The 25419-nt window shown below is 42.9% G+C and overlaps 1 protein-coding gene across 1 annotated transcript in view; it reads left to right on the plus strand.

The window, feature by feature from the left end:
• The first annotated feature begins 892 nt into the window (after nucleotides 1–892).
• kcnk18 (potassium channel, subfamily K, member 18) overlaps nucleotides 893–25419 on the plus strand; it is a 35460-nt gene continuing 10933 nt past the window's right edge. The window contains exons 1-2 of the mRNA XM_039737081.1: nucleotides 893–1526; nucleotides 5937–6083. Of these exons, the coding sequence (XP_039593015.1) occupies nucleotides 1301–1526; nucleotides 5937–6083 (373 nt within the window). The 5' untranslated portion in view covers nucleotides 893–1300. The remainder of the gene's footprint in view (nucleotides 1527–5936; nucleotides 6084–25419) is intronic.

A 25419-nucleotide genomic window follows, 5' to 3' on the forward strand; every position in this document is an offset into this window, starting at 1 on the left:
CACTAACCACAACTGTTACTGTATGTCAATCTTGACCCCATGCGCTGCAAACTGTGACCATTATGAGCAATGCCGGTCTAAGTCCATTTGGAGCCTTAAGTGGGGTGAACGGACGTCGCCCTTTCGATGCCCATAGTCGGTAATATTAGACTTCGACGACCAGTGTCTGTCCGTCGATGCGCCCCTTCAGTAGCACAAACGGCGCCCCTTCGCGTATATACCGCAGACTTTAAGCAGAAGCGCGCACCCCTTTATGTACGGAGCATGCGTGTTTTTACTTGTATAAACGGCGCCCAGCGGGTAACAGAGCTCACTCACTGTCCGGAGCCCCCCCAAGTGACGGCCTATACGGCCACCAATTTCGTTTAGTGGATCCTCGGCCCGGATTTTGAGCCGCACCCAATTTCTCACAGATGCCATACTTAAATACAGAAATAAATCAAATTCAAAGTTCTTTGAAACGTGTCTTCTGCGTGTGCTCATTTCAAACATACCATTCAATCCGTTTTTTTATCCTTATATTTCTATTTTGCCATTACTGCCTGTCAAGTCTGCACACCCTGAAAATAAGCGTAACCTGTCGGCCACGTCTGACACACTTTGCTTATTTTGCTTTTCACACCAATGGTTGCAAAATATGACGAGGCAGCAAACAAATACCACCGTATACTTCTAGCCCTCTTTGCAAACGTTGCTTATCATCGTAGCGCCCCTAACCATAATTTAATTCATTTCAGTTCAGTTTTGTATCGAGTTCTTCGCAGAGCGCTGTGACAAGATCTCAGCTAAAATGCAAAATGCAGCCAACAAGCTCCTCAGACTTGTGTTCAGAAGCTCCAGACATTGATGTCTAAGCGGGTTTGTTTTCTCTCCACGAGGGTGCCACAGTTTAAACCGGGACACCTGATCTTTGTCTCTGTCACCGAGCCCTTCAGTAGCAAGGACCCCTTTATTACAGTGTGCGCATCTTCGGTTAATGCCCAGTTTATACCCAGTTGCACAAAGGGCGTGTGTGCCTACGCCCAGCAATGGACTTGCGTCTTCTCGGGGGAGGGAGGTCGGGCTCCTTCCTCCTCGGGGCGGGGACGGCTGCCGATTCTCACATCACTTTCTTGGTCTCATTTCTGCAGTGAGTCAACTTCAACGAGCTGCTCGCGGTTCATTCTTCTCACGGACGCACAGGCTGTTGCTGCCTGAGTGCGCACGCGCGTAAGCGGTGGACAGTCACCCCTACCCTCCACCTGTGCAGTCGCCTCCGCTCCCGGGTTATGCTTCGCCAGAGACGCCGTCCGCACTGAAGATGTGCGCCGACGAAGAAGCAGGGCGTAACTGTCAAGTTAAGCGGAGATGCTGCACCGCCGCGTGCCAGCTGCTCCCGCACTTCTGTCTCATCTTGTCCCTGGTGGGTTACGCCGTCCTCGGAGCGCTGCTCTTCAGGCACATCGAGGGTGGCCTGACCACGCCGGACCCCCGCTACGACTTGTTTGTTACAAGACTGTGGAACATCTCGAGGAACCACTCGTCGGGTGAGTGTCCCGCCTGGCTCGTCCGGCTGCATCTCTTTCATCGTTAGTTTCATTCACTGATTTTTTAGGTTATCAATGACAAGTTTGCCTTTTTTTTGCTAATGTGCATGTCTTTGTTATTTTGCCAAACATATAAACTTCGTGAGTGTGTTTTCAATCGATGTATTTGATGCATTTCAAGACTTTTGCGCATTTACATTTATCATTTTATTGCTTCACTATATGCGTTTACTATTATTATTATTATTTATTTGGAACACTGTATGTGGTGTAATTTATGCATTAGTACTAAAAAATATTGTCATCAGAGAAACACGGCACTTTCTTTCTTTCTTGAACCCGTGTCTTCACGGCTTGCATCAAAGTTACTTTTAGCTTCAAAGTAGATAATGAGTGGACTCTTAGAAGTTCTCGGTTAAAGAAAGGATCCTCACTTGGGAGGGCGGATTATTGATGTTAGGCGTATAGGGTCCCGGAGACGGATGGGTTTTGGGAGTCCGGCGTGAGAGGTAAAGCGAGCCCCTTTCATGAATTTCGGAAGGGAGATTAAAACAACGTGACGAGAAACATTTTTCTTAAGATTTTGGTAGAGTTCATTCATTCTCGTCAGCTTCGAAGATAGATCGGCGGGTTGGTTGAGAACGTGAAGGACGGTTTTGCTTTGCGACTGTTAAAATAGGGTGGCGGTTACAATAGCGACATTTGCATTGTTCCCCGGCGACTGAAACCAGCGATGGTGACGGGTGGTGGCGACACAATGGCGTAAGAAGGTACCACAAACTCCAAGTCAAAGGCCGGGCCCCGTGTTTACTTCGCACGTTCTTCATTGTACAAGGGGGCACCTGTTTGGCAAAATTCTGAAGAAAAAGTTTCAAAGTATGTGTGACTGGTTTGGCATTACGTCTTACTTTGTGTCCAAATGTGTCTGTCGACTATCCATCCATCCATTTTCCAACCCGCTGAATCCGAATACAGGGTCACGGGGGTCTGCTGGAGCCAATCCCAGCCAACACAGGGCAGGAACCAATCCTGGGCAGGGTGCCAACCCACCGCAGGACACACACAAACACACCCACACACCAAGCCCAATTTAGAATCGCCAATCCACCTAACCTGCATGTCTTTGGATTGTGGGAGGAAACCGGAGCGCCCGGAGGAAACCCACGCAGACACGGGGAGAACATGCAAACTCCACGCAGGGAGGACCTGGGAAGCTAACCCGGGTCTCCTAACTGCGAGGCAGCAGCGCTACCACTGCGCCACCGTGCCGCCCGTCTGTCGACTATCAAACTGAAAAAGTGAATTAAAAAATTGGCGGGTGATATGGGAAGGGGCTTGATTTGTCTAGTCATGTTATATAGTGCCTTTCATTATCACTCTATCTGCCTGTCTCTCTCTGACCACAGCTTAGTTACAGTATGTTGTGGACAGCTCAGATTGGCATTTTAACTCTCTTTTAAATGAAGATCAACATTTTAAGCAGATATTCCATTTTTTTTGGAAAGGATGGAAACCTTTAAAAAGGAATTTTGCCAGCCTGCAACAATGGTGAGATTTTGGGAAGGTTCAGATTAAATTATCATGTCAACAATACAATGAAAATGTTATCAAATGTTTGCAGAGATGAAAGAATTGAAAGCTGATATAACCGAGACTCAGTAGCTTTGATTTAGACACAAAACACACAGCTAATGGAGAAGCTTGAAGTTAAAAGGAAAGGTCTGCCTCAAATGTTAGAGACCAAAGTTAAAGGAAAACTTAAATGAAATGGAGGCGCCAACGTGATTCTTTTTTTTTTTTTTTTGACCTTAAAAAGAAGAACTCAGTTATTTGCGAGAATGACAGCAGCCAGCAGAGATGAGGGAGCTGGTGGGGGCTCCATCACAACCTGTAGGCTTCAGAGAATGACCATGATGGAAGTGAACACTATACATTTTTACTATATTATCTACAGCAGGGGTCTCCAACATGTCACTCGCGAGCTACCGGTATCTCGCAACCCCTTTCCAAGTAGCTCACCAAAGGGTTAATGAATCCTACATACATTTGAAAACTTGATTAGTCAAATTAGGGGTGGACGATCATTCCAAAAAATCATATCACAAACCTTTTAACACAGAATCACGATCCACAATCTGAATTGCAATCTATCGTTTCAATGTGGGATACACTTAAGAGAATATTCGGACTCAGACTCATCAAGACCTAAGTAGCACTTTATTTTAAATATCAAACAAAGTTGAATTCAATTGTTCTCTCATTTGCTAGCTAAGCGGAGTTAAGGAACACGCTTGGCTGGAATGTGAATGAGGAAGGAATAAAACCGTTGCGTGAATCTCAGATTTGTGCTAGTAAATCGGTACCGCAAGCGAAATATGATACATAGTGAAATGAGAGAAGTCGAAAAATCAACCAGAATGTTCAAGTAAATTATAGAAAAAAACCCGATCTAAATCCGAGAAGTAGTTCTTTCATGAAAAACAGACAGACAGACAGACAGACAGACAGACATTGGATTTTATATTTTATATATTCGTAAACCTTCAAAATAATGTGCAGTTAAAGTCTCAACAGCATTTCTGGAGCTTAGTAGAGCCAGATAACTAGAAGAATCTTCACCAAGCAGCCCTGAAAATGTCTGCTTTGTTTGGATCTCCATACGTCTGTGAGTCTGACGTGAATGTCATGAAATCAAAGTTCAGAACAAGACTGACAGACGAACATTCAAACAAACCCAAGTGGCTCCACTCCACCCGACACCTGCCTCTCTTGTTGACTCCATACAGTGCCAGTCATCTGACAAACTAAACAACACATCACACATGCAACTGGACATGAGAGTAAAGTGACACAGTGACATGTGACAAAGTGACAAATGAATAAGTCATATCTGTCGATTTGGAATTGCATTGTTTTGTTTTGACAGCCTTCATGTTTTAATTCAATAGTGTGAGATACAGTACACTAGAAAACGCATACAGACATACAAAATACACTTTCAGGAGAACTAAATATTTTTTGTGGTGTTTTAATGCAAAATGTGAGTTGTAGACGCCAACATTTTGTAAATGTTCAGGCAACACAAGCTTATTCAGTTTGTTTGGGTTGAAATTAGCTATGAGAATAAATGTTAGAAAACACGAGTAGCTCTCGGCCATTTTGTAAAAGTAACTCTCAGGGGAAAAAAGGTTGGAGACCCCTGATTTACAATATTTATCTGTCTGTCTATCTATCTATATAGTCTGTCTCTATCTAATAGTACCTTTCTCTATCTATCTATCTATCTATCTATCTGTCTGTCTGTCTGTCTGTCTGTCTGAATTTTTTTTCTTCCATTTAACTATGTCTGTGTTGGGCTGACGCCCTGCCTGGGGGTTGTTTCCTGCCTTGTGCCCTGTGTTGGCTGGGATTGGCTCCAGCAGACCCCCGTGTCCCTGTAGTTAGGATATAGCAGGTTGGATAATGGATTGATGAATATTCTATTTTTGATATGCTTAAGATATAATTTTTCAGAAATTTCTTTAAGTATCCATCTAAGTTATTCAGGATTTCAATCAATTGGGTTTATTTTCATAAAACAAAATGTTTTTTGTGTAGCAATTTCCGTTATTAGTTTCTAAACCCAAGGATTAGATTGATGGAGCAATGAGATGTGTTAATTGATTTTATTTCATACTAGCCGCCCCCACGTCTTCGCCCACGTAGTAGTGAAACAGCACAAACTTTAAAAATCAATAAACAAACAGGTATCTCTAGCTAAGTGGAGGCAAGGTACACTCTAGCACGTGGCGAGAGGTAGAGTGACTCAAATGGAGGCTGGCGCGTGAGTGAGGAGGGCCCTGCCCGACTTCCCAGTCCTGACGTCACGCTTCCCTCCACCCCCCCCCATCAGCCCACAGCCTCTGTCTTGGATTAGCGTAACTATATCGATATCCAAGCGAAATAACACGATGAGAGAAGTCGTAAAATCAACTGGAATGTTCAAGAAAATTATAAAAAAAATAGCCGATCTAAATCCGTTAAGAAGTTCTCTCGTGAGAAGCGTACAGACAGACAGACTTCCCATTATGTATATAGAGATGTTTGTAATACTTTGTAATTCTTTACTTTCACTTTTTTGCGGTCTTTCGTAACAATTCGCTTTTGTGTGATTGGTTAACTTTTATTGATCTTTTTTCAGCTGCTCCAGTTTGGTTTCTTTTGTTCCTCCCCGTGTTGCTTGTGCTGCTCTTTCTTTCTCTCGGCACATCCTCTCTCCTGCTCATTCCTCTTTTTGTTTGTCCCTTGCCTTGCACGTTCCCCTGTTTAAATCTCCACCTTTTGTTTGCCATTTCCTGTTCGTGCCTCCTATTTGCTGTCTTTCCTGTCCATTGATGCCATTGCGCGGCTCTCTTTGCCCTTACCTTGCAGATGATGAAGATGCTTGGCGACAGGCGTTCATGGAAGACGCCAAGATTAGGATCTCCAAAGATTTCGATGTGCAGTGGCTTCAGAAACCGGAACAATGGAATTTTTTCGGCTCGCTTTTCTTTTGCTGCACGGTCTTTACAACAGTTGGTAAGTAACGTGATGGTTAGATGGTGGGTGGGGGTGATGAGGGGGTTCAGTAAGTGTGTGCGTGTGTAATGAGGTCCACTTTGACACTTTTACTTGACGTTAATTATGTGATAGGCTGTGTCTCAGGGTCAGAAAAGGGGTTAAAGGATGGCGCATGCAAAGAGGACTGCAAGCGGAGGTTTGTGTTTTTTATTTGCAGGTTGCATTCCCTCGCCATTCTCGTAGATTCCTGCCAGTGTCCACCAACAATCGTTGAACTCTCAAGTAGAGCTTTTGTAGATCTAATTTGAGGAGAAGGATCAGCATTGCTCAGGTGATCATTTTCAAATACTTACTTTCAATGATAACCGGCGTAATAAAATGAAGGCAGACAGGACAATGAGCTGGGGTACCAGCCTGGTGTCTCCCGTTTTAATAAAAAGAATAATAATAATAATAATAAAGAAAAACGAAAAAGGCACAAAGTAAATTGCAAAAGAATGGCTTTGCTGTGTAGCACAATGCTTCTAAGATGGAGTTCCGTTTTCTAACCTGGCGCAGGTTCAGATGCCTACTTCTGGTCACCAAGGTGGTTGGAGTTCAGCTGAAGACCTCCAGAGTTCTGCTGAGGAGTCAATCAGATGGCACACATCCTGTGATGTTTAGCATCCTCTGCATTACACATCAATGATGTTAAATGATATGCCAATCATTGGCGTCTTTTTCAACACACCTGCAGCGGGCACAGTGCCGCTCAGATTCTCACTGCAGTAAGGATGGTGATGTATTTATTTTTTTTGCCAGGAACGCAGCCAGTCTTGGCCAGACTCACACCACTCACACACAGAGACATGGAAACAAACGGGATTAACCAATAATCAAACTGAATATATGAAGCAAAAATAGAAGATAACATATAACTAAACAATAAATAAAAAAAATAACACAATCTCTCTCCAGCGCCCGATCGGCAATCTCAAAATACGTCAATATGACAACTGCATTAAGCACGATAAACACTAACAACAAAGTCCATAACTCGGTCCAAATGAAATGGAATGAAGGAGCAAAAATGACGATCCAAGGAACAGCTTGTTGTAAGTAACGTATAAACAGTCCTACCTGTATTCTTGATGCGGCGAGGGGTTGGTGAGATTTGGGAGTGCTCCCTCCGACGAAGCACAACGATCACACGACAGGCAGGCACAAGACAGTCCATAATAGGTTCAATAATGCAGGATAAAGATGATAATCCAAAGGTGATGGTATTTTTGACAAGACAGGCTGGTGAACTCAAACACAACTCCTTAATCTATAGCTGACTTCCCTTTTCAAAGCTCCCACGGGCCGATCTTTGTCCCCAGCAGCCCTTGTGCTCCCCTCAGAATTCCAATCAGGGCCACAGCATGGTCTGCTGGAAACTGAAGTTCTGAAGTCACTGTAGCACTGCTACAAACCCATTTTGAAGGTGTACCTTGCACTTCCCAACATTATTGTTAAGATCAGGGTTATGGGACCTGACTCATGAACAATGACGACTGTTGAGTAGGCGTGTCTTGCAGTGGGCGTGTCATGTTGTACGACTGTCTCTCAGGTAGCAACACTGCCATTTAGTGTTGCAGGCTTCTCTGATTTTCCACTGTGTAACCCACGTGACATAAGCGTGCAATCTGATTGGCTATTATGAACTGTGGAGCTCCTGGAGGTGTGCAGCAAGACAATTCTCGGTTATATAGTGGCTTCCCAGACGGGGTGGGGCTTCTGGAACAGGTGAAGAAGTGAGGTCAGATGTCCTTCTGAACTGCAGATATAAAAGGAGAACGTGTGAACCACAACAACTACAACATTTATTTCTATAGCACATTTTCATACAAACAATGCAGCTCAAAGTGCTTTACATGATGAAGAAAGAGAAAAAAGACAAAATAAATAAAATTAGGGAACACTAATTAACATAGAATAAAAGTAAGGTCCGGTGGCCAGGGAGGACAGAAAAAAAAAAAAAACTCCAGACGGCAAAAAAAAAATCTGCAGGGGTTCCAGGCCACGAGACCACCCAACCCCCTCTAGGCATTCTATCTAACATACATGATCTCAATCCATGACCATGACAGTACCCGCTCTTATCTCAGAGTGGTATTACCTGCCTTGTGAGAGCCCTAAAAAACGTCCCCTAAGTGCACGTGCATGACACAGACTTTGAGGACTGTCAGTCAGTGGGCCAACCCAAGCAAATTTTAACAAGTAGGTTCTCCCTAACCAGCCTTCACAGCAATGTATTTGAAAGTCTTTCCAGCAATTCATCCATTTAAAGAATTTGTTTAATTCATCAGCCTTTTGGGGTCCATCCTGACAAGGCAGGAGCACAGGAGTGTAAACTCATTTACACCAGCCCAGGTTAGAGTCACAAATACTAAGACACATGGCTCTGAGATGTGCAGTATGAGGACAAACAAAAGTTTCAGGAGAAAAATACAAAGGGGTCAAGAGAGAACATGCATACTGCACACAGCGATGGGACTGGGATTTAAATCCAGTGTACAGAGGTCTCAATTATAAAACTTTGCATGGATTCAAGTGTGAAAATATGCACACATCAAAAAAAAACAGGAAAATACATATGCCAAAATTTGTACTTGATAAATCTAAATCGCCTTGTAAATGTGCATACATGAATGTGCCTCAACCACCGCCCTAAAACATCCATATAAGGAGCATGCTAATTAACCTCATATATATGCAATCACAATGCTGCAGAACTTTATTGGCTGGTAGAGCGGCCTATCCCACATTACACATCCACGCCCCGCCCCCTGCCTCTAAGAGTGGCAGGCTGTGCTTCACAACTTAGGGCACAAATTCATACGTGGCATTATAGTGCCTCTCATCTGCACTCTGGGGGTCCAGGAAAGGCATACGGTGCCAGCATCTGAGCGGGTAGCCACTGTCACCTGGCACGTGTAATCACGTGGTTGCTGTTAGAATGAATAGTGCAGGCCACATGAAACACTGAGGGTGCAGCCAGTTACATTCACAATAAGCCAGCCATCGTGTAGAGCACCATCATGTCTGCCAATGCTACTGTGCTTTGAAATAAATGAATCATGGGCTGACCCGGCCACTGAGACCACTGTCAGCCATATCTTGGCATCACAAATGACTTGTGTGTTTATGGAAGGTTAGTACTCATAGTTAACAAAAACAGCTTCATTCTCACTAGGTGTCCTTATTGCAATATGAGTGCATTTAATTGCTTCGATTACATTAGGAAAACTGAACATGGCTGCAAATTGTCTTTTTATGTTGGCAAAAACGTGTTCTGTTTTATGTATGTGCACCTACTCCATTTGAAAACTGCATTTAGTGCCTCGTCAGCTGGTTGATTACTTCCAGCACAGCAGGCATAACATAGCTGAACTCGGCTGAGATATTCCTAACCTGTCAGCCAGTTCCCAGAGAAGTGACAACCGGTAGCCAATATAAACTGACGATTAACCAAAAAAGTTCTTCAGCACAAATACACAGCATTGGTCATCTTAAAGGGGAACTAAAATACAGTTTATGCATCATATTCATTACACTTGAGGAGTAATCCATCCATCCAACCATCCATTATCCAACCTTCTATATCCTAACTACAGGGTCACGGGGGGTCTGCTGGAGCCAATCCCAGCCAACACAGGGCACAAGGCAGGAAACAAACCCCGGGCAGGGAGCCAGCCCACCGCAGGGCACACACACACCCACCAAGCACACACAAGAGACAATTTAGAATCGCCAATGTACCTAACCTGCATGTCTTTGGACTGTGGGAGGAAACTTTGAGGAGCAATATGTTTATCAAATCAACACACATTATAATAACAGCTCAGTGATATGAATTATTATAAGCATGACATCATATATCTGGTTTGCATTACCCTGCTTGATTAAGAGTGTCGTCATTTCTCGGTTTCTCCAGAACGTTTTGTACTACTGGGTCAGAGTTGAAGTAAATATTCACGTGTTCCCCTGTCAGGTTATGTGCTATAAATCCCGACATTTGCGTGGGAAATTTTACATGCACATCTGAAGCCTCTGTTTGTGCATACGCCATCTTTATAAATGTGGCCCCTTAAGCTGTTAGGCAGCAGCACTCACCACTGTACCACCCAACAGAATTGCAATCACTCCTCAATTTAATCTGAAAATAATGACCGCAGTCTTTTACACAGGGGAAGTTGAGTGAATGGCTTAATGCACAATGTTGTAATAGTCAGGCAATAAATGCTTTGGCCAGGCATCTGCTGTCGGCAGTAATGGCCACAGGCAAGGCTAATGGCAGACGTGTCCACAGTGCACACACACACACAAAGCATTTTATAATATACTTCTGCTGAGCGCCAGCATGATCATCCAACGCTATTCAGGGTAATGACTCTTGTCCTCAAGTAATGCTCCTCCTTGGAATTTAAATCATCCCTTTTGCTTGCCCATCCTTTTGTTATGGGAATGAAGCCCCCTCACCATCTCTGCTATCCCAGCCTTCTGTAAATGCGCAGCTTTTCCTGTAATGCATCAGAGCAGACTCGACCTTTTCCAGACCGACTGCAGTGATTGTTATTTTCAAAGTGCTTTGTCTCTGAAACTCATGCCAAGATGCAAAGAAATACAATTTTTATGAACAGACTGAAGGCCATAGGGCCAGACGCAGAGGCAGGTGGGTCAGTGTTTGGATGTATGATATGCTGTCCAGGGGTCCATGAAGTCATCTAAATTGTCATCCTCTGCAATTTTTAGTTGTGTGATTTGACATTCTTAGATGCAGAGATTAGCAACAGCAGTTGTCAAATTTGACAGCCCCTCCGACTAGAAGTCGTAATGCTGGCTTGAGGGACATGTTTTGGACCAAAAAGATGACTTGTTTAAAAGGAGTGCAAATGAAGCCATCTGCTGCAGTGTTCCATATACCTCGGCAGTCGGATGTCGGAGCTAAGAATGACATCACGCCCAAGTTGACTGTGTTCCAGTCAAATATTCAGAAAACCAATATAGAAACATCAGGGAAAAATTTTTATACAAGTTGATAACAACGCATCACGCCGTATTTTACACATCCAAACACCATTCCGACATGTCTACAGATAAATGTTGGACAATACTGTGTGTACGACTGATTTAATGAGGCACAAATAGACAGAAGTACTAATAAATACTGTAATTTCATGCTACAGCTTTCAGAAAAGTTTGTAGGGTACGTTGCCATTTTCGATAACCGGAAGTCGGATAAACTCTGACTCAACAGACCAGGCTTGAGTTTCCAAGTAGGAAATACAACTTGTTGGGGCATTTTGATTGAAAATTCTGACCAGGAAATACTGTCTTCCTACTTCTAATGGAATGCAACATAGATAGATAGGTATGAAAGGCATTATATGATAGACAGAATGAAGGCACTTTAACGTTTACCCCCCGGGTGGAAATGAAGAGTCGCATAGTGTGGCGGAGGAACGATCTCCTCAGTCTGTCAGTGGAGCAGGATGGTGACAGCAGTCTGTCGCTGAAGCTGCTCTTCTGTCTGGAGATGATCCTGTTCAGTGGATGCAGTGGATTCTTCATGATTGACAGGAGTTTGCTTAGTGCCCGTCGCTCTGCCACGGATGTCAAACTATCCAGCTCTGTGCCTACAATAGAGCCTGCCTTCCTCACCAGTTTGTTCAGGCGTGAGACGTCCCTCTTCTTTATGCTGCCTCCCCAGCACACCACCGCGTAGAAGAGGGCGCTCGCCACAACCATCTGATAGAACATCTGCAGCATCTTATTGCAGATGTTGAAGGACGCCAACCTTCTAATGAAGTATAGTCGGCTCTGTCCTCTCTTGCACAGAGCATCAGTATTGGCAGTCAAGTCCAATTTATCATCCAGCTGCACTCCCTGGTATTTATAGGTCTGTACCTTCTGCACAGTCACCTCTGATAATCACGGGGTCCATGAGGGGCCTGGTCCTCCTAAAATCCACCACCAGCTCCTTGGTTTTGCTGGTGTTCAGGTATAAGTGGTTAGAGTCGTAACAACAAGTTTTTGAACGATCTTGCTACCTTCCTTACCAATCTATCTGTAATTACTCCAAATATAATTCTGCTGGGTGATTTTAACATACATCTGGACAATATCAATAGCCCTCTCACTAGAGACTTTTTATCTTGCCTGGAGAGTTTTGGATACCAGCAGCACACTGATGTTCCTACCCATTGTAAAGGACATATCTTGGACCTGATTTGCTGCTCTGGTGTTGTTCCTTTTGATCTTATAGCAGATGAACTCACTATAACCGACCACTTTCTCCTCTCATTCAACGCTAAACTTACCTTTTCTGTTCCTAAGCTTCCACGTCTCATAGCCTTTCGTAACATTAAGAATATCAACTTGAATTTGCTGTCTTCTAGAATTGATTCGCAAATGGACTGTTATAATTTATCCTCTCCCATAGAACTGGTCTCATATTATGACACTTGTCTGAATGGTATTCTTAATTCTCTGGCTCCGCTAAAAACCAGATCTGTTTCTTTTTCCTTTTCTGCCCCCTGGTTTACGCCTGAACTTCGGCTTCTGAAAGCTAAAGGCAGGCAACTTGAAAGGTTGTTTAAAAAAACCAGACTCTTTGTCCACTGACACCATCTGACACCATCTCTCAGGCAATACAATGCCGTCTGAACACCTTCACTCTGGCAGTTTCACAGCAGTTCACACCTCCCGTCATGTAATCCACTTAACTCCTGCCTCTAATGGTTCACATGGTGACTAGATTATGGTAATGATTGGATTAACCAGAACGGTTTAAACACTGGGTGATTTCCCCTACTACTCCCTCAGGAGAGTGGCAAGACGTCTTCAAGAAAGTCAACTTTCTTCTGATTTACTGCAGTACTAGGGTGTTGCACCGTGTTAGCCATTATGAATGTAGTGAGAAGTCAAGCAAAATGACCCCTTTTATTGGCTAATGAAAAAGATTACAATATGCAAGCTTTCGAGGCAACTCGGGCTCCTTCTTCAGGCAAGATGTAATCATATGTAATTGATTACGTCTTGCCTGAAGAAGGGGCCTGAGTTGCCTTGAAAGTGTGCATATTGTAACCTTTTTAATTAGCCAATAAAAGGGGTCATTTTACTTGACTTCTGATTTACTACTAATAGATATACTGTACCTCAAAGTCTGAAAACATTCATAGTCCAGAGCTAGAGGTGTCCTGGTATTTTGTACCCCTTATGGAGCGGGATGGCGATTTTTTTTTACATGTCATGGAGGCTAATTAGGTCTGAGGAGCCCTAGAGAACCATTTGTAAACTGACACCCAGAAAGAGGAAAGTAGCAACATGAGGGGGCTCAGCATTTGTGGGATGGGCATCAGAGGCTTGAATAATGTGTTGCCTTCATTGTCCATAGGTGGATGACTGCAGGTGTCTTGATAGGCCCCCAGGGAGTGTTGGGGAGCATTAGTGATGACAAAGCAGGCAAGTTTCAATTCACATGCAGATTTGTGAAACTGACACTAATGTTCGTTTTGAAGGTGATTTTGTAACATAGAACAGGAAACTGACAGGATAGTTTTTTGGGGTTATAATTTTTTTTTTTGGGTGGTGTAAAACGTGGAATTCTAATCTCGAAAGACTTGCTCACATTTTCGTATTTACCTGTGTTCTTTTCTGCAGTGGCGTAAAACAGCTGGTCGCCAAGTCCAGTCCTGACCCTTTTTTGTAAGGGACAGGAAGTAAACACCTTTCTTCTGGTGTGAATGGCAATAATGCCGCTGGACGTAAAGCTCCATTTATTTAGCAAATTCCTTAATGAACAGAAGCACCAAGTTTTGCTGTGAACTCAGTTTTGTGTGTATTGTCAGAAAGGTTTGCATAATTGTTAAAAAAAATCAAAAACTGAAATCAAAATATTCTGTCCTCTTGTTGTGGTCATGTGTCAAATGTATAATACTCAGACGCATGAACAAGGTAAGAGAAATCCTCTCCGATAGTAAAGACAAGAAACCGACCTATTTTGGCTGTGTTCTTGCTGGGTTGTTGCTTCTTGACTGTGGAACTTGAGAGAATGGATGGGAATGATATCGATCCCCTTGTTCTGAACAGCAGTGAACAAAATCTTGTGGACCAGAATGGATTCCCACATATTCAAGATGCAGCACATTAAGAAGAAGATGATACAGTAAATCAGGGTAAGGGAATAAAACTGTTTATTAAGCTTTGAGTTTTCACAGAAACACAGTAGCCTCAATACTTGGGAAATAAAAAAGGTTCGGAACCAACAGGGCTTTTCTTAGAGTTGGCTATCTGGCCAAATTCAGTAACCCGGGAAGAAGATCCTTGAACCAAAAAACCAATGGTCATTCAAACAGAGAGCTTCTGAAGTCCTCAGCTCAAATGGGAGAACCTGTTGGAGGGACAGCTCTGTCAGCTGCACTTCATCCAATTAGGCATTTATGACAGAGTAGCTAATGCCCTCTTAGAGTTTGCCGAATGGCATTTAAAGGACTATGGAGGGCATGAGGATAAAGATTCTGTGGTCTGATTAGAGAAAGATAGAACTCTTTGGGCAGAAGTGCAAGAACTGTGTCTGTTGAAGACCAAGCACTGCTCATCCCTTGCCTATTAACATCCCTACGGTGAAGCCTGGTGGTGGCAGCGTCATGCCAAGGATGTGAAGGAACAGGGAGACTGGTCAGAATTGATGGAAAGATGAATGCAGCCAAATACAGAGAGGTCCTAGAAGAAAACCTGCTCCAGAGTGCATGCCATCTCAGACAGGGGTGATGGACAGTGACCCAGAGCATAGAGAGAAGACAATGCTGCAGTGGCTTTTGGACACATCAGTGAGTGTCCATGTATGGCCCACAGGTAAACCACATAGAACATCTGTGGAGAGACTTGAAGAGGTCCGTTTCCAAACGCTTCCCATGAATGTGTAATGGAGCTTAGGAGGATCTGCCAACAATAATGGGTTAAACTGCCCAAATCTAGGTGTGCAAAACCTGTAGAGACTCACCCACGAAGGCTTGAAGCTGTAAACACTGCCCAAGAGGCTTCTACAAAGTACTTAATGAGAGATTTCAGTTTTTAATTTTTAATAGACAGGGGCAAACCTTTCTGATTACGTTTCCTCTTTCTCATTATAGGTAACTGAGTTTAGAATGACAGACTAAAATGGAAAATATTCCATTCAAAATTAAATCAATAAAGTATGCAGAAAATAAGAGGGCTTGAATATCTCTTGAATCTACTGTATTCGATCTTGAATGTTTTCTTACTTGATTTCTGATAAACGTAATTACTTATGAAAAGCACTATGTGCAATGTTCATCAATTGACAAGCCAATTAGTATTAATTTATTTGGCCTGGACTGATAATAATCTCCATATATTGTTCAGTGCGGTAGAAACTGGAGCTTTAGGGACCTTTAGATCTTGACTTGATGTATTGGAGAAACTAGATGGATATCATTGGCGTTCTTAGTTGGGATAAATTTTCATCAAAATTCTTCTAACGTGTTGCTTGATCTTTTCTGTAGTAATTCGTTCCATTCATTTACTTGTGATGTTATTAAAACTAAATGGTCTATAGTTACTTGAACCAGTCAGATGGAATCATATTTGCCAGTCTTTTAACTGAAACGCATTGTGTCATACATAGAACATTCTAAAATAAAAGTTACGTGATATACCAAATTATAGCACAGAGTTATTAAATCAGTCAATATTCAGTTCTGATGTCCTATTGAGAACAAAAATTGGATCAGCCACTTCATATTGGTCAGGTCAGATTCATCGTGGTAGAACCTTAACCACTCGTCCTTTTTTCACAAGCAACTTTAACCTTTCCGGAGGAGACTTTATCTCCTCTTCCTTGTTCAGACTTTAACTGGAACTTGAACAGTCACCCTTTCCCAAACTTATCATTGAGCCAGCTTATTTTCTTCAATTCATTCATGAACTTACCATAAGGAAGGGGGGTGTTGACAGCCTCTTGTCCTCTGAATCCACGTCTCGCATCTACACAAGCCACTTCTCCTTGAATACTTTCCTTTTCTACTGGAGGCTAAAACAGGCAGGCACTTACCCTTCCTGGAGGGACATGTTCAGGTTTTCAGCATTCAGACCCCAGCCTCCCAAGTCAGCATATTAAATCGACAGAAAATACTGCCTTACCTTATCTGGCATTGTGGGTGAGTGGGAGAGGTGGGATGTGCTCACAGTGCCAACTGTCAAAGTCAAATTTACAAAACCAGCTCAAGATTGGAAGAAGAACTTTATTTGACACACTGCATTGAGTCACCACAGTGCCATGAAAGAAATGGCTGAATTGCAGCTGTTGATTGCTCTTCTTAAAATACACAGATAATAACAGAAGTACTCATGTCCTTGCAAGTTACTGATAAACGGACCATTGGAGTCAGAATTCTGCTACTCTCGATTGTACCAGCTGTCTTATCAGTATTTGACCTTGCACAGAGGTAGCAGCAGGACTGGGTCACAGATCAAGAGGCTTTAATTAAAATACTTTCTAAGAGTGCTAAAGGAAAAGGCTAATAGCAAGGACAGAAGTCATTTAGTATAATCAATATATTGTTTAATAAAATGGTGAAAATCATGTTTATCAGTACAAATCAAGTCTTACAGCCATACCACATGCACTTCTAAAAAGGTCATCCACCTGAAGCTAAGCATGTTTGGGCCTGGCCAATACTTGGATGGGTGACCATCTAGGAAAAGCTTTGATTGCTGTTGGAAGAGGTGTTGGTGAGGCCAGTAGGGGGCAGTTTCCCTGTGGTCTGGCTATGGATCCCAATGTCCCAGTGCATTGATGATGACACTGTGCTGTAAAAATGGAGCCATCCTTTGGATGAGATATAAAACTGAGTTCCTGACTCTCTGTGGGTAAAAGTGATCCCTGGGCATCCTTCAAAAAGAGTAGGGTGTACCCCAGTGTCCTGGCTAAATTGCCCTCCATGACATAGTCATTCCTCCCCCCTTATCATCCCCTGTCTTTAACTGGCTAACTATCTCTCACCACTTCACCACCTAATAGCTAATGTGTAGTGAGTGTACTGGTGCAAAAATGGCTGCCGCCAAATCATCCTGGTGGATACTACACATTAGTGGTGCCTGAAGTGGCTCCCCACTTTGAGTAATGAGAAAAACACTATATAAATATGAATTATTATTATGATGATTATGATTAAGGGCGGCACGGTGGTGCAGTGGGTATCGCTGTTGCCTCACAATAAGGAGACCTGAGTTCATTTCCCGGGTCGTCCCTGCGTAAAGTTTGCATGTTCTTCCCGTGTCTGTGTGGGTTTCCTCTCACAGTCCAAAGACATGCAGGTTAGGTGCATTGGCAATTCAAAATTGTGCCTAGTGTGTGTGGGTGTGTGTGTACGAGCCCTGCGATGGGCTGGTGTCCTGCCTGGGGTTTGTTTCCTGCCTTGCGCCCTGTGTTGGCTGGGATTGGCTCCAGCAGACCCCCATAACCTTGTAGTTAGGATATAGCAGGTTTGATAATGGATGGATAATTATGATTATTATTATTATTAGAATTATACAACAAAATAAAAATTTAAATATTACTACTATCACTACTTCCACTACTACTACTCCTAATAAAAAAGATAATATAAAATATGACTACTACTATTAAAAATATATAAAACTAGCAGAATACCCGCGCTTCGCAGCGGAGAAGTAGTGTGTTAAAGAAGTAATGAAAAATTAAAGGAAACATTTTGAAAATAACGTAACATGATTGTCAATGTAATTGTTTTGTCACTGTTATGAGTGTTGCTGTCATATATATATATATATATATATATATATATATATATATATATATATATATATATATATATATATATATATATATATATATATATACAGTGGTGTGAAAAACTATTTGCACCCTTCCTGATTTCTTATTCTTTTGCATGTTTGTCACACAAAATGTTTCTGATCATCAAACACATTTAACCATTAGTCAAATATAACACAAGTAAACACAAAATGCAGTTTTAAATGATGGTTTTATTATTTAGGGAGAAAAAAATCCAAACCTACATGGCCCTGTGTGAAAAGTAATTGCCCCTGAACCTAATAACTGGTTGGGCCACCCTTAGCAGCAATAACTGCAATCAAGCGTTAGCGATAACTTGCAATGAGTCTTTTACAGCGCTCTGGAGGAATTTTGGCCCACTCATCTTTGCAGAATTGTTGTAATTCAGCTTTATTTGAGGGTTTTCTAGCATGAACCGCCTTTTTATATACAAGAGTGAACCTGATATGGCCGTGCAATATGTAACACAGAGAATGGAAAAGATAGGTGCCATCGCCGGGCATGGAAACCACTCGGTAAGTGACAGTTCTTTGATCAATGGTGATCACCTCGATAGACATGTTAATGCGGGTACGGTTGGAATGATATTAGATATATATATATATATATATATATATATATATATATATATATACTGTATATATATACATATATACTGTATATATATATACATATATACTGTATATATAATGTGTGTGTATGTATGGTTGTGTGTGTGTATATATATATACTGCTCAAGAGAATTAAAGGAACACTTTTTAATCAGAGTATAGCATAAAGTCAATAAAACTTATGGTATATTAATCTGGTCAGTTAAGTAGCAGAGGGGGTTGTTAATCAGTTTCAGCTGCTGTGGTGTTAATGAAATTAACAACAGATGCACTAGAGGGGCAACAATGAGATGACCCCAAAACAGGAATGGTTTAACAGGTGGAGGCCACTGACATTTTTCCCTCCTCATCTTTTCTGACTGTTTCTTCACTAGTTTTGCATTTGGCTACAGTCAGTGTCACTACTGGTAGCATGAGGCGATACCTGGACCCTACAGAGGTTGCACAGGTAGTCCAACTTCTCCAGGATGGCACATCAATACGTGTCATTGCCAGAAGGTTTGCTGTGTCTCCCTGCACAGTCTCAAGGGCATGGAGGAGATTCTAGGAGACAAGCAGTTACTCTAGGAGAGCTGGAGAGGGCCATAGAAGGTCCATAACCCATCAGCAGGACCAGTATCTGCTCCTTTGGGCAAGGAGGAACAGGATGAGCACTGCCAGAGCCCTACAAAATGACCTCCAGCAGGCCACTGGTGTGAATGTCTCTGACCAAACAACCAGAAAGACTTCATGAGGGTGACCCAAGGGCCCCATGTCCTCTAATGGGCCCTGAGCTCACTGCCCAGCAGCATGCAGCTCGATTGGCATTCGCCATAGAATACCAGAATTGGCAGATGCACCACTGGTGCCCTGTGCTTTTTACAGATGAGAGCAGGTTCACCCTGAGCACGTGACAGAAGTGAAAGGGTCTGGAGAAGCCATAGAGAACATTATGCTGCCTGTAACATCATTCAGCATGAGCAGTTTGGTGGTGGGTTAATGATTGTCTGGGGAAGCATATCCATGGAGGGTCACACAGACCGCTACAGGCTTGACAAAGGCATCTTGGCTGCCATTAGGTATCAGGATGAAATCCTTGGACCCATTGTCAGACCCTATGCTGGTACAGTGGCTCCTGGTGCACAACAATTCCTGGCCTCATGTGGTGAGAGTATGCAGGCAGTTCCTGGAGGATGAAGGAATTGATACCATTGACTGGCCACCACACTTTCCTGACCTAAATCCAATAGAACACCTCTGGGACATTATGTTTTGGTCCATCCAATGCCACCAGGTTGCACCTCAGACTGTCCAGGAGCTCAGTGATGCCCTGGTCCAGATCTGGGAGGAGATCCCCCACAACACCATCTGTCATCTCATTAGAAGCATGCACCGATGTTGTCAGGCATGTATACAAGAACACAGGGGCCATACAAAGTGCTGCGTACAATTTTGAGTTGCTGCAATTACATTTTGGCAAAATGGACTAGCCTGCCACATAATTTGTTCACTCTGATTTTTGGGGTGTCTTTGAATTCAGGGCTCTGTAGGTTGATCATTTTCATTTCCATCAAACGATGTGGCATCCTTTTGTTCCTAACACATTACCCAGTCTATATCAGTATAGATATCCAGGAGGATTTCTTTTCCCATTGAGATCTGATGTGTTTTCAAAGTGTTCCTTTAATTTTTTTGAGCAGTTTATATATATATATATATATATATATATATGACAGCAACACTCATAACAGTGACAAAACAATTACATTGACAATCATGTTACGTTATTTTCAAAATGTTTCCTTTAATTTTTCATTACTTCTTTAACACACTACTTCTCCGCTGCGAAGCGCGGGTATTTTGCTATATATATATTGTGAATTTCCCCTTGGGATTAATAAAGTATCTATCTATCTATCTATCTATCTATCTATCTATCTATCTATCTATCTATCTATCTATCTATCTATCTATCTATCTATCTATATATAGATATGACAACAACACTCATATCAATGACAAAACAAATTAACAATCATGTTACGTTATTTTAAAAATTTTTCCTTTTCTTTTCATAACTTCTTTAACACACTACTTCTCCGCTGCGAAGCGTGGGTATTCTGCTAGTGATAATAATAAAAGAAAAAGTACTGATACATCTACTGAATGTGCTTAATAAGTATACTTCAGTAAATACTGGGTCAAAATGAAGCTGAATTTTTAGATATTTAAAAAATGAATATGTGAATGTATCACCCACACTTCTGAATTTATTTAAACTTCATATTGTCCTTCCAATAACAGCAGATACCAATACGACATTAATGTAATGTTAACTTAATGTAAGCTCCCTATAAACTGAACCAACAATTAGTTATTCTGCACTATGTGCTCATTTTTGACCTATTTTTCTTAATCTCTGAGGGTAAATTGTCTTTTTGCATGACCTTTGGGAGGTCAGAGCACAGGGCCAGCCATTGTATAGTGCCCCTCACACAATTTCCAGGTTAAAATTGCCCCAGGGGTCCTGTACAATGGCTGATCCTATGCATTTATATGTCAAAGTTGCCTGCCTGGGGCTTTTTCTCAGTTCAGCCAGTCACTAATTAGCATGCCAAAGAGACCCCTGTGTGTGGTGAAAATTACAAACATGTTCTCAATGCAACAGTCCTCAGAGCACCTCATATGTTGACTAATGTTAACAACCTTTAACAACGTGTAGAGGTTCTGAGGCTTGTAAGTAATCCTCAAACATGTGACAGCTAGGCACCATAACATCATAAAAGCAAAAACAGGGCAAGGTCAGACATTTCAGGCACCTTGCAGCCAACCCCATATAATTCACAGCAGCAAATGTAAAGAAAACGTGTGTTATAACATCAAAACAAGTTGTCCCAACTTCCGCCTAAGGTTGACTGGCTAGGAACTCAGCTCTACTGCATTTAAGGTGTTCAGGGAAGAAGAGCTGGGTCCAGGTGGACGAACTCCTGGAAGTGACATCAGATGGAATGATGCCAAGCATCCTTTCTGTAGATGGGGAAGAGATTGTTAGTATACAGTGCCACACCCGTCCCACAGAGAATTACCGTCACCCAAGCCTTCAAGCTGTTTCCCATGCTGCATGCGTGTGACACTCTGTTACACATAACGCTACTCCAGTGTTACTCCAGTAGACCGCTAGCTTTTGTGTAGTAGCAGCTGATGTAATGTTAAGAAGTTTACTGGAAGTCAGACACATTTAGATTTATAAACAGACTTGTGAGTGCAGCATAGGCTCTTTTCTGAGCTCCTGACTGGTTTTGACCTGAAGTCAGCTCTTTGCTGGTTAAATGGAAATGTTCACAACAGGTGACTGCCAACGATGTTCATTTGATGATGCATGAAGCAGCAATAACACCAACAGTGTCAAACTGTGGACATCCAGAGCTCTACTCCATTGAGGAGGTTTCAGCTTTGCATTATACAGTACATCAGTGATGCTACAAGATGGTTAACATTAGATAGATACTTTATTAATCCCAAGGGGAAATTCACATACTCCAGCAGCAGCATACTGATAAAGAACAATATTAAATTAAAGAGTGATAACAATGCAGGTATAACAGACAATAACTTTGTATAATGTTAACATTTACCCCCCCGGTAGGAACTGAAGAGTCGCATAGTGTGGGGGAGGAACGATCTCCTCAGTCCGTCAGTGGAGCAGGACGGTGACAGCAGTCTGTCGCTGAAGCTACTCCTCTGTCTGGAGATGATCCTGTTCAGTGGATGCAGTGGATTGACAGGAGCCTGCTCAGCGCCCGTCACTCTGCCACGGATGTCAAACTGTCCAACTCCGTGCCTACAATACAGCCTGCCTTCCTCACAAGTTTGTCCAGGTGTGAGGTGTCCCTCTTCTTTATGCTGCCTCCCCAGCACACCACCGCATAGAAGAGGGCACTCGCCACAACCGTCTGGTAGAACATCTGCAGCATCTTATTGCAGATGTTGAAGGACGGCAGCCTTCTAAGGAAATATAGTCAGCTCTGACCTTTCTTACGCAGAGCATCAGTATTGGCAGTCCAGTCCAATTTATCATCCAGCTGCACTCCCAGGTATTTATAGGTCTGTACCCTCTGCACACAGTCACCTCTGATGATCACGGGGTCCATGAGGGGCCTGGGCCTCCTAAAATCCACCACCAGTTCCTTGGTGGTGTTCAGGTGTAAGTGGTTTGAGTCGCACCATTTAACAAAGTCCTTGATTAGCTTCCTATACTCCTCTTCCTCCCCACTCCTGATGCAGCCCACAATAGCAGTGTCATCAGCGAACTTTTGCACGTGGCAGGACTTTGAGTTGTATTGGAAGTCTGATGTATGTTGGCTGAACTGGACCGGAGAAAATACAGTCCCCTGCGGCGCTCCTGTGCTGCTGACCACAATGTCAGACCTGCAGTTCCCGAGACGCACATACTGATGCCTGTCTGTAAGAGAGTCCACGATCCATGCCACCAGATATAAATCTACTCCTATCTCTGTCAACTTGTCCCTAAGGAGCAGAGGTTGGATGGTGTTGAAGGCGCTAGAGAAGTCCAGAACCATAATTCTTACAGCACCACTGCCTCTGTCCAAATGGGAGAGGGATCGGTGTAGCATATAGAAGATGGCATCCTCCACTCTCACCTTCTCCTGGTATGCAAACTGCAGAGGGTCGAGGGCTTCATCCTCATCCTCAGTCTCCCCAGCTCACCTGTCGGTTTCTTGCAACCGGGCTGAAACGGTGACAACTACGGTCGCTTTCTCTGGCTCTCATCCCAACCACCATCCTGATTGCTTATGGCTCCTCCATAGTGCTCAACCTGCAGGGCCGCTCCCTTTGTCCCTTCACGGGTCCACTGGCCCCCTGCCTCTTCACCAACTCACGCAGGCTCACACTCCTGATTGTGCTCTTCTAGACACTTGATTTGTTTCACCCTCTGCTTTCTAGCCAACCCAGGCTCCTTTATACTCCCGTGTGGGCGGTAAATGGAGAGTCAATGAGGAACACCAGAACCAACCGCAGACTCACAATCAAGTGTAATTAACCCTGACCTCCCCTTTAAACACCCTAGAGCTTCATGACTGCACTCAAACATGGAGCCACGGACCCCTTACTCACTTTACCACTATGAATGAATGAAGGACTGTGATCGACAGATTAAACAAACAAAACCTGAACTTCAAGCTGGGAAAACAAAGACCTAAAAATAGTTACTAAACACAGAAGAAGGAGTTCATTTTGGGATGGAGAGCGCGGCAGCAGCTGTTGTAGCATAAAGCCGTTTACCCAACATGAGGTGCCACACAGCTGTGTGACAGGCAGAAGCTAAGAATAGGCAAGAATTCCACAAATGTTTGGGTGGGATGCAGTGCACGGTGCATGTTTGGTGGCAGGGGGATGAAAAATAAAGAGGATGCTTCTTAATTGTATGATGAATTCCAGACACCCAACATTCTGATCTAGGTGGTGTTACGGGTTTTGTAGGCAGTTTTGCAGGGTCATTTTGGGTTCTGATGAATTTACCATCACGTGTGCATTATAAGTGGCCCACAATGGCCCAGGCTGCTGCCTCATGAATCTGAATTTCTGGACTTGAATCCTTCACCAAGTTTGTGCAGACTATACATCTTCTTCTCATGTCCATCTGTTTTTCTTCCAGCTTTGACTCTGTATAAGTAGGGATTGTGTAGGCGTATTAGAGTTTTACTGGGTTTGCACCTGATGCTGCTAAGACACGCTCCCGCTACCCATAACTCTATTGGATTAAGTGCGATTAACAATTACGACAGATTACTAATGACTTGTGGCTGCACCTAATTCCCAAATTAATTGATTTGCATCCTTGTAAGCTGATGGGTCACTGGCGCTTATCTCAGCAGCAGGAACCTCTTTAAGATGGGATGACAGTCCATCCCAGGGCTCACTCATCTCACACAGGTCAATTTAGTCACATCCACCAGGATGTTAAGAGGATGAGTAAACTAGGGTTCAAGCACAGCCAAGCAGTTCCATTCACAGGACCACCAATTTTTAGTCATTGACTTGTTTGGATATACAAACTGTAGCCATTCTGGATAGAGCGCTCTTGATACTGAAGAGCCACCTCATTCATTGGTCAAGAATCCTCAAAAGTATGGCCCTGTGTGCAGGAGCTACTCTTTGTGGACTGCTGTCATTTTCTGGAGTTATTTATTACACAATATTTTAGCGATAATTGCGTACGTTTGGCCTATGTGAGCATACAACTGGATGACTTGATGTGTGGATTATGCAACATGAGTGATGTGAGATATTTTCATGGATGTTTTTGATATTGTATGTTGTTGTTCACCATTTGGGTCCAGTACTATCAGAAACTTTGTTAAGTCCTGTCTTGATGAAAACACGAGATAAAAAAATTATCTCTGCCATCAATGCAAACTCTCAATAAGTAACATAAAAAATATCACCTTTAGGTGGACTGTTCCTTTTAGCAAACATGTCGCATTATTGAATGTAGCTTTCCACTTTTACTGGCATGATGAAACCTCATGCTACCTTCTTCATGCTCACCTGGTACCCTATCACAGTATATATAAAATTAGGGCTGCTGTTTGATTAAAACATTTAATTGTGATTAATCTTCTTCTTCTTCTCCTTCATCTTTTCCTACTTCCATGTAGGGTCAATGTGCCTGATCAGCCTTCTCCATACAGTTCAGTCCTGTATCTCCTCCACTGTCAGGCTGTTTTCTTACAAATCTTCTTTTACTTTATCTATACACCTCTCTTCGGCCTCCCTCACTTTCTCTTTCCTGGACTTCCATTCCCATCATTCTTTTGACCTCATATTGATTGTTTCTCCTCGTCACATGTCCATGCCACCTCAGCTTGCTTTCCTG

Source organism: Polypterus senegalus, chromosome 1 (genome assembly GCF_016835505.1).
Source record: "Polypterus senegalus isolate Bchr_013 chromosome 1, ASM1683550v1, whole genome shotgun sequence".
NCBI classification, from domain to species: Eukaryota; Metazoa; Chordata; class Cladistia; order Polypteriformes; family Polypteridae; genus Polypterus; species Polypterus senegalus.